This window comes from Panulirus ornatus, chromosome 2 (assembly GCF_036320965.1).
Source record: "Panulirus ornatus isolate Po-2019 chromosome 2, ASM3632096v1, whole genome shotgun sequence".
Taxonomy (NCBI): Eukaryota; Metazoa; Arthropoda; class Malacostraca; order Decapoda; family Palinuridae; genus Panulirus; species Panulirus ornatus.
In genome coordinates, this window is record NC_092225.1 from 69,640,108 (window position 1) to 69,650,893 (window position 10,786).

Sequence of the window (10,786 nt, forward strand, 5' to 3'; positions counted from 1 at the left end):
GCGTGTGAATGTTATGCATCCACTTGAAGGCTACCAGAGATGCATGTACATGATGTACGTGCACCTGAAGGCTACAGGAGACGTGTGTATATATTGTACATGCACTTGAAGGCTACCAGAGAAGATGCGTATACATGATGTACATGCACCTAAAGGCTGCTTGAGATGTATGTACATGGTGTACAAACAACTGAAGGCTACCAGAGATATGTGTACATGGTGCAAATCGATATGAAGGCTACCAGAGTTGTGCATACATGGTGTACATGCACCTGAAGGCTACCAGAGATGTTTGTGCATGATGTACGTTCACTTGAAGGCTACCAGGGATGTTCTACATGATGTACATACACCTGAAGGCTACCAGAGTCATATGTACATATTTTACAGGCGCGTGAAGGCTACCAAGGATGTGTGTACATAGTGCACATGCACCTGATGGCTACCAGATATGGTTAAACACGATGTACATGCACGTGAAAGCTACCAAGGATGTGTGTACATAGTACACATGCACGTGAAGGCGACCAGATATGGTTATACATGATGTACATACACGTGAAGGCTACCTTAGATGTGTGTACATGCATACAGGGAGTTTTCAGCAAGATTAGACAAATCGGATAACAGAGGCTGACGAGTGTTTCACAAAGCACATAAAAAAAAAAAAAAGATAGCGATAGATACATCCAACAACCCGAATAACATACGGTTTTTCGTTTTCTTTTTTTTTTGCTCTTGTCATGTTCCCAATCACCCGCGATCTTTGAAATAACTTCGAGACGAATGCATGAATGAATGATCAAGGAATGGTAACGAATGAAATAATTTAGAGTACCTAGGCAAAGCTGACCGTCTGGGAGAGCGACCTATGCAGCCAGGAAGTTATAACTGTGGTTTTGTGAATGTATAACACTATACATGGGTATGAATGAACTGTTGTATACCTGAGATCTACTGGTATAAAGAATATGCGCATATACATGGAGTACCTGTTATATGACTATAAATGTTCTTACTTACGCAAAGAATATATATATATATATATATATATATATATATATATATATATATATATATATATATATATATATATATATATATATACCTCGCTAACGCGGGAAATGGCGAATAGTATGAAAGATATATATATATATATATATATATATATATATATATATATATATATATATATATATATATATATATATATATATATATATATATATATATATATATATATATATATATATCCGTGTGTGCTTTTATGTATAGGTTTCTATATGTAAGTATTTATGTATGTGTATGAGAGAGAGAGAGAGAGAGAGAGAGAGAGAGAGAGAGAGAGAGAGAGAGAGAGAGAGAGAGAGAGAGAGAGAGAACGGGTCCATCCATTTCACTGTATGGGTGTGATAACATTGTCTTAACAACGACACTATCTCAACACTTTGCCCGGCATTTGAGGTCACTTCACCTCTACCATCCCTCGAATAGAATCTAATTGCAATCCTTACCAACCAATCTTCTTCTTTGGCTTGTTTAATGACACGAGGCAACAAGTGGTATAGACTATTTGCTTACGTATGTACAGAGTCGTAATGCAGCCACACCATTCACATCACTAATTTTGATTTCTTTCACCAGTTCTTACACCTAAAACGTACAATACATAGTTTGTAGTTTATAGAATGTCTATATATGATAGCTAGAAACTTGAAGGGGGTTTCTCTATAGGTTCTAAAGCTACATTGGTATATGATAGTATATCCTAAAGTTTATTCTGGGGTGTCTATTATAAATGATATATACCATCAATGTAATTAGGCTGAGCCTCCAAGCTTTACACACACACACACACACACACACACACACACACACACACACCACATTACAGTAACAATTCGCCCAGCAGCGTCATCATGACGTGGGCACTTACGAGGTAATTCATAACTTTCCGAGGTTGAAGAACTTTACACTTAAAGCTGTATGGTACAGAAGCGTCGTAGGATATATATATATATATATATATATATATATATATATATATATATATATATATATATATATATATATACATGAGTGTGTACAATAACAAGATTCACAAAATATCATTACATATAACACTTCAAATTATATTTGCATTCCCCTATGCTCTCCATTTAAATTACAGTATAAACGACCACTGAGCGTCATTATAATTAATCCCATGACACAGCTTTAAAATTATTCGAGTTAGCCGACCGGGTGTCTGTCTGTCTGTCCGTCTGTCTCCGAATGTCCAGCTTAATCTCTTCGTGGGAACTAATGAACAATATCTGTACTGGATGTGACTGTGTCTAGCTGGGGTCTCTCTCTCTCTCTCTCTCTCTCTCTCTCTCTCTCTCTCTCTCTCTCTCTCTCTCTCTCTCTCTCTCTCTCTCTCTCTCTCTCCAGTATGTATCAAAACAAGATATGAATCGCAATCAAGGATTTTCTTTTTTTAACCTGAGGATGATTAAAGTAGATCAAAATGACAGACTTGGAAACCGTGAGCAGAGAAGAGAAAAATCATTCTAAACGCGTCAGTATTACAGACCCAACGCCAATTATCATGATACTAGGTTTGTTATACTGAAGATATTGCTGTTATAAGCTTCGAATGGACTCAAAAGAATTATATATATATATATATATATATATATATATATATATATATATATATATATATATATATATATATATGGAATTTTTTTACTGTTTTTTTTTATAAAATTCTTCCATTAAACTTGGCAGAGTTATCACTGGTCATTGCATCTCTATGTATCATGAAGTTTTACAATAGTTAAATTCAATTCGTTTCAAAATCTTTTGCAGTGTTATCCATTATCGAATTACAGTGGTGCCACATCCAGTGTCCCTTGGGTTCTCAAAGAGACGGGCGTAATAAGGGTGATGGCTCTTTCTGACAGTGGCGTTGTTGCATGGTAGAAAGAATAATAAATTATGTAAGAAATTAGCATGTGCTGAGAATGAACCTATAGACCTTATTTAAGATACTTTTTTTAATTTTTTGAATCGCACTGGTATTTGGAAACCCCCACTGTATATCTCTTCATCTCATTATTTTCTTTTTTTACGTTTGGTATAATCGTTCCAATAGTAAATTCATATGTACCAAAATATGTATGAATATATACATGTATGCAGGCATATGTCAGCCAGTTTCGTGTAGTAACCCGTATGAGAACAGGTTTGGTCATGAGGCTTCACATATATGACTTCGAACCACTTATGAAGCATTTCGAATCGCGTGTGTTTCGTCCGTCCCTGATCGCTATATGTATTGTGATTTGGTGTAGAATGGTGTAGGCTCCTGTGTGACACACTCAGCTGTACCTGGCTGCTGCTCGGCTAAGTCCTCACGATCCAGCTCCTGTAGTTTGTACCACCGTGGCTCTTCATCCATAACAGATGAATCTGAAATAAAAAAAAAATAATGAGGAATAAAGATAAACATATATACCTGTGTTTACTTATACATGTGTTGTGACTAGTGAGACATTTGAGTTTAACAAAAAAAAGAAAATAGGTTGTTGCAATTAGTGAGCAGATTATCATTATCATTAGTATCAAAATAACCCCAGTGCTCCTTTAATGGATTCCTGAGGTTTCAAGACTGCGTTACAAACAGAAGCAGGGTAAGTGTCTGGTAGGACTACCAGTAAAACGTCAGGTATATTAGTAGTAGTACCAGAAGCTTTAAAGCTAATGAGCACCTCCGTCGATCTCACAGACTGACCAGTTTGTGACAAACTCGCCTCACTATTTAGTTAAGGAACATTACCATCAACCCATAGATTACTAATTTTGATTTTTTTCACCAGTTCTTACACTAAAACGTACAATACGTGGCTCGTAGTTGTAATTTTTCCATAATTGATCATGGTAATAATGAATTAGATATCAGAATATTTGGATCATTACGTATCAAACAATCTAAACCTGCGATAGATAGCAATATAACAGCCGTACCAATGTAAACAACAGTATAAACCAAAGTTACATTAGGCCTCCCCATAAAACATGTCGTTTTCTGTTATTAAGAGATCACATAACTCCTCCTCCACCAACATTTATTCTCTACAACTAAATACTAACTTGTTACTTTTATAAATTATTTGTGCGAAATATAAAGTATTTTTGTGACTTTTTACCAATTTAGAAAGTTTTGTGGGAAATTGTTAACGAATCTCAGATATAAAAAGCATGTAAATGGTTCGAACGAGTCAGTATTGAAGAAGAGACGCCTTTGTGTGTGTGTTGTTCTTCAGTGTCGAGGGAACTTGCAGCAGGGAACTGTGTGGATACTCCTACAAGTTTAGTAAGTATATATTATTCGTTATTTTATCATCTTAGATAATTTGAATACGTTTTAGGAGAGCTTTTGCCACTTTTTATGTATGATTTCATATTTATGTATGATTTCATATTTATGTATGATTTCATATTTACGTTGGGAGAAACTACCCTGTTAATCCTCAACCTGGTTGTTTAGTGGTATATGAATATTTTATGATTGTGTAAAATCACTTAGTTCATAAATTTAGTTTAAATAACTTTTAATCTAACAGTAGGTATGATTCTTTAGTTTCATTATCAAGAGATCTTTTTAACAGACTACTGAATATGGGGAAAGAGATGTCCGGAATTGGTAGTTAGATAAATTGGTCGTTAAATGATACGAATGATTCATATGTCTCTAGTGTTGTGGTCATGGTCCAGCTTAGTCATATTTAGACGTGTAGTTAGTTAAATTGGTCGTTGAATGATATGAATGATTCACATATCTCTAGTATTGTGGCCATGGTCCAGCTAAGTCATATTTAGACGTGTAGTTAGATAAATTGGTCGTTAAAATATATGAATGATTCATATATCTTTAGTATTCTGGCCATGGTCCAGTTTAAGTCCTATTTAGACGTATGATGCAAATACGTTCATGACACAAACCTACCCGACAGATCCAACACGACTTCGCCAAGAAACTCGTTCGGTTTGTCTGCCTGGTAGTTCCAGGCGGTGACTTCGAGGTGCCGCTTGGCCAGGTCGGTGGGTTGGAGGTTAGGGTAGACCATAGTCTGGTTCCAGTCGGGGCAACTGGTGCGGCTGAAGTAGCGCGTTCGTCGCTGGTTCTCCACACTGACGATAACATAAAAGAAGTAAGTATCAAGACAAATTATATTACCTATTGAGTTACTATGAAAACTATATTACTAAAATTATTTATTTCATTTGGAAGGCATGAGAGGCTAAGAGGTAAATAAATGTACTTTTAGGATACGAGTGTACGAACCTGCGTCCCGGCAGGAGGTAAACTTTGATGAAAGGATCAGGCCTGGAGTCACCATCGTCCCTGACGGTGTAGAGTGAGCGAGCTCGCAACACCGTCACGTAAAGTATACACGCCCGGGAGTCGTAACACACCTGGAGCTGCACCTCGCCCATCTGCTGGTCACTGCTACGCCTTGACGTTCCCCCACCCGAGCCCTGTCACCCACCAACATCACCAGGGTAAGTCTTGATACGATAAGTGAGAATCGTTATATCTAAATTGTATGTTGGTGGTGGATTCACATCAAAACAAAACACGATGGTCGAAGTTCAACTGACACTCGACAGGATTGGGTTCGAGATAGGCAGTAGATAGTAAGTGGTTGGAGAAGAAATAGAAAAGATAAATATTAACAAGTTATTTGATAAGGAGATCAAATTCTAAACATAACTAGGCGTCAGGTTTTATTTTGATGTTGAATCTGGTATACCAGTATCTTTTGGGATTTTTATTACGTCATGTTTTACTGGGCGTTTGAAGTACTTCATCAAAGTTTTATTTGAAGTTTTCGTAAAAGGTTTGTAACAAAAGGCATGCATTAGGCACCCCCTCCTCCCCTTTAGACTAGACCTACCTTAGCGTTGTTCTTCTGGTGATGGCGTCTGCGATGTCCCCTCGTGTTATGGTGTGGTGTGCGGGTTCCAGCGTCCGCTGTCCCAGTGTTGGCTTTGCTTTCCTCGGTCACCGTGTGGGAGCCACCACCAGTGGACACAGGTGCATCTGTTGGGAGATTATACTTGAGGACTGAGGGTGGAGGACACCAAACAATTGAAGGTTTAGGTTTGCGATTGCCCTTTCGCCTACTACAGCGATTTTTCCCCCAAGGCGCCATTTATTCTAAGAAGGGTATCTGTAATGGAAGTACATTTTACAGTTGCAGTAAATTTCATGTATACGTTTAAGATTGCTAAAAGATTTTGAGCGATCGGGGCATGAACATGCAAGAGGGTTAAGGGCGTGCACGGAATAGTATGAATTGGAAACTACACCTACGTTGTTACATAGCGTAAGACTCGTCAGGTAGGACTAATTTTCATGCATCAGGCATTAAGTATTTTGAAAAATTTATCAAGATGATTACTTCGAAACCATATTAGAAGTGTACAATCATCAGCAGTGCTGAAATTCATGGGATCTTTTAATGATATCGATATTCCGATTATTAGAGAAATACGAGGATATGTGAAGGAGCTACCTCACCATTGGGGCTTCGACGTCCTGGGGAACTTGATCGTCTGCGTGAGGTAGATGTTTCTCCCGCCAGATCTTCCTCGCTTAGTCGCTGGAGGTCACGGTTGGACGACCTTTCCCGAACGGGGCTGTTGTGAAGCCTGGGTTTCGAGACGGATCGAGCGCGGGGACTCTCCGTCTGTTGCGTGCCTCGCACTGGGGCGCTCTCCTCCTGCCCTTCACCGTACTGATCTTCGTTTATGTACATGTCTTCCTGTGAACTGCTGTATGTCATGTAGACCACGGGAGCGTCCGAGTTGGATCGGTTCCCGTTGATGTCGAGGGGGTTGTCTTTCGAAGGGTCGGATCTTCTCCGAGAAAACTGGTAGGAATGGTTCGTGTCTGGTGGAGTCGTGCCCCTCTGGCCTCCTCCACGGTCCCTACTGCTCCCTGATGTCATGTGCTCGCCGGTGATCATGTTGATGTCACTGGAAAAAAAATAGATACGAAACACTTTCTTGAGTGTATAAAGTGGATTCATTATTTCCCGTTATTTTAGTTTGTTATTGTGTTTATACCAGTAGTGAGGGCCATCCGTTAAGCAGGATTTTGAGGGAAATTTAAGACGAGTGGAGACGAGCGTCAGCCAGATAATATGACGTTGTTGAAACTGACGTTTGATAAACAAGGATATCCATCACGTGTGGTCTCCCCGGATACACACACACACACACACAGACGCACGTACACGAACACACGTTAACTCACGCATTCATATATTCCCGCAGCCCCTAATTCTCTCTCCACGCTTATGACACTCCATACCCGAGTTCAACAAGTTATCATTAAAAGAAACTCTTTCACGTGTACACACACACACACACACGTACACATGCATCTGAATACGTGATAGATGTGTGAAGAATACCACAAGTAGCCACACCTGCGAACGACGATTTCCACTTCGAGGTCATCGACGGATTGAGCCACTACGGCTTGTACTTCCTCATACGTTCGGTCGACCAGGGATATGCCATTCCATTCCAGCAGGAGGTCGCCTTCCTTCAGCTGGCCGAGAGCAGCAGCCACTCCGCCGGGATGCAAGCGAGCGATGTATGCGCCGAGGCGGCCCCTGGTGCCTGGGATGTCCTTCCCGCCCACTACCTTCATGCCCAAGCCGTTACCTGCAACGAAGCCACAAGATGCAGACGAGGAACGTGTTTTTCCATATAGTCATTTTGCCTATTCGTCTCAAACTTCCTGGAAATGATGCATTTGGGGGGAAAAAAAAGCGTAAACAGATGAAATTATGTATAATAATTTTAACTTCTCGCTGCTCGTAATGATAACACCAAATTTATTGAGACCTCTGTGAACTATCGTGAAGAAGAATTCTATTTTAGTTGGCCCTTCTACGAGCGGACTTGAAGAAAACGAAGATCTCTTTCTGCTGGAAACGAGAATTCTTGTGCTTGGCTTACCATCCAACGACTCTTAACAGCTCAAAGAGTATGATGGTCTGTCTTGACCCTCGTTTCTCTCCCGCAGATGAAGTAGTATTCATAAGCAATCGGAAATCTATTGGATGAAGATGTTGATCTCACATTTGGATGGAAGTGAAGGAGAGATGACATGAACACCCCACAAGCTTCTCTCACACATGCAACATCACTACAAAGGAATCTGCATTGGAATTTTTTTCGAGCGTTGTCATCTAAACGTTCGCCAAGGTTTTGTTAATATATCTTATACTTAGAACATTGAGACACGACATTGGCCGTTCATATACTGTTGTCTACTTAGGTACTTTCATATGAGAACCATTGTTGCTCTCACAGTAAGGTGTTTAACGCGGAGGCTGAACAGGAAATGAAAGGAGCCCAATTGTCACCTTGTCAGTCTCATGCTCTGCAAAGAACAGTGGGTTTGATGCGCTGCAGCACACACGGAGGAAATAGAGAGGGATGGAGTCAAAGTTGCATCAAATTCCACAGTCCTGGGTTCGAAGCCCGGACAGGAAAGTCAACCCACAGCCAACCTAGCTGTTCATCATTCTCTCGGTTGTTGGTCGATAGATTTGTATTTAGCGTTAGCTGAGGTGTGATATATATTTTTTTTCTTTCATACTATTCGCCATTTCCCGCGTTAGCGAGGTAGCGTTAAGAATAGAGGACTGGGTCTTTGAGGGAATATCCTCACCTGGCCCCCTTCTCTGTTCCTTCTTCTGGACAATCAAAAAAAACGAGAGGGGAGGATTTCCAGCCACCCGCATGCAGAAACAAACAAAAACATTTGAATATAGATTTTGGCCGTGAAGGTTCTGCTAACTCAGATACGATAATAGTTTTGGAGGATTTATATTTCTACGCATCATTCAGTAAATGTGAATCAGAAGTTTCGTCTTCTCAGCAGATCCAAAATAACCTCACCTGAAATACGTCTATCCTTTGGGTCTCTTGTGAGGAGAAAGCGCTTCACCTTGGAATGTCTGGGCCCACTCGCCTGCGAAAGAGATCAGGTCTTAGAAGATAACAATAAGAAAAGTAAGACGAAGAAAACATCTGACGACGCATCAAATGCCAAGTGCCGTATATAATATCCCTTTCAGTCTATAGCAGTGTGGCGAAGGAAGGTACCTAACCCCCACCACATTACAGACAAGTGATGAAATAGCTTACTCGTGTTCTCCTGGGCGGCCTAGCGTCGTGGTAGTGGTTGGGAGAGGTGTTGTCCTGGCCGGTGGGAGTAGATGGGCAGCGCCTGGGAGAGCCTCCCCCCGTATGATGATGGGCTGGCGAGGTGTTGTAATGGTGAGGAGGAGGAGAGGACGAAGGGTACATGGGATTCAGTCCCTCCTGTGGGTGTTCTGTCGAGTTGTAATCCTGGTTAGGGGTCCGATCCTCTGTGAGATGCGCTGGGGAGTTGTACTGGTGGGTAGGAGGCGAGGCGGTCCTAGATGGGCGGCCCTCGATCACAGGCGTGTTGTACTGGTTGCATGGAGGGGACACGCTGCCCCTGGGTGAGTGCCCTAGTGCTGGGTGAGCAGGGTAGTCACTGCCGTAGGAGCTGCGATAAGGGTCTGTCGGCTCAGGCTCCAAGGGAGATGCAAACCCCTCGTTGAAATGGTCCCTATTGGAACCTGTTGAAGTTAGAGGATACGTCACAGATAAGCATATTGACTATTTACATTCATAGAGATATATTTCATTTATGCATTTATTCACATACTTCCTGAAGATGACACGTGCAGGAAATGCGATCCTACTTCATATCTTAGACGTTACTCGTCCAGAGTGTGAACACGTCCTCCAAACTCGCTCCCAGCGCTCGCCAGTTCTGCACTCGCCACGCTGAACTGAATTGTCAGTTCAGACTAATCATGCTCACTCCTCGTCCTGTCATGCACAACACCTCCGCTGTGCACGACCACCAATCAAATACAGAGGACTTTGAAGGGGAAGGAATTAAGTGGACAGTGTGTGAGGAGCCAGAATGTGATAGTTGCTCTAGCTTTGACGAGTGTGTGGGAAATCACTGCCTCTGTGTATGGATAGGAGAGAAATGGAAGCTGTAGAGATGGGAGTTTTGTAGTTTAGTACAAATTATAGATTCAGTCGAAGGCAAGAGAGACAGATATTAAGAATGTAATGGAAGAAAGTCTTGTCTTATCTTTATCGTACTTGTATGACCTTGAAAAATGTGATCCAGGTGAGAAAAGTCATAACAAGGCTGGAGATATGAAGTTAGGGCGAGAACAAGGACAGAAATTGAAGGAATCGTGGCGAGAGCTGTTGAAGAGTGGAGCCAACATACTCTTTTATATATATATATATATATATATATATATATATATATATATATATATATATATATATATATATATATATATATATATCGATTATTACTGACCTTGCTTTTTGCTGCCTTTGTGTAAATGTCTTCGCGCGAGAGTTGGCTGATACAGGAACAATATGTTATCTTTACGCATAATGACATGGAAGTAGAAAGTATCAAGTATGATATACCACTTGACAGAAGTGGCCATACACTACCTAAAGCTGACTCTGTGGTAACCGAGGTCGCTTAAAGGGTCAGAGAGAAAACCAGACTCAGCTCAAAAGAGAGAAATGTGATCGTAGAAACGACATAGAACTAAGCGTTTTCTTTAGGAACACCAACTGGTTAGTGAAGATGAGTAGTCATATAATATGACTTTGTAATGGAAGGTTTTGTCTCGACTGGAAT

General features: G+C 40.7%; 1 protein-coding gene across 1 annotated transcript; it reads right to left on the reverse strand.

Annotated features, from left to right (window-relative positions):
• Positions 1-2,773: 2,773 nt before the first annotated feature.
• LOC139752241 (protein piccolo-like) lies at positions 2,774-10,529 on the reverse strand. Its single transcript, XM_071668278.1, has 9 exons — positions 10,451-10,529; positions 9,220-9,680; positions 8,971-9,043; positions 7,485-7,725; positions 6,572-7,029; positions 5,946-6,091; positions 5,333-5,526; positions 4,994-5,178; positions 2,774-3,456 (listed from the first exon to the last, which is right to left on the reverse strand). Exons 1-9 carry the CDS (start codon positions 10,527-10,529, stop codon positions 3,314-3,316), a joined length of 1,980 nt encoding a protein of 659 aa, XP_071524379.1. The 3' UTR covers positions 2,774-3,313.
• Between the last annotated feature and the right edge of the window lie 257 nt (positions 10,530-10,786).

Excerpts from the sequence above, each read along its gene's own strand:
- LOC139752241 (XM_071668278.1), bottom strand. The coding sequence starts at position 10,529 with ATGCGTAAAGATAACATATTGTTCCTGTATCAGCCAACTCTCGCGCGA. Across the intron at positions 6,092-6,571 it reads AGGACGTCGAAGCCCCAATG|ATGCACCTGTGTCCACTGGT; the intron begins GTGAGGTAGCTC and ends ATCTCCCAACAG. Across the intron at positions 5,179-5,332 it reads TACCTCCTGCCGGGACGCAG|TGTGGAGAACCAGCGACGAA; the intron begins GTTCGTACACTC and ends TGTTATCGTCAG.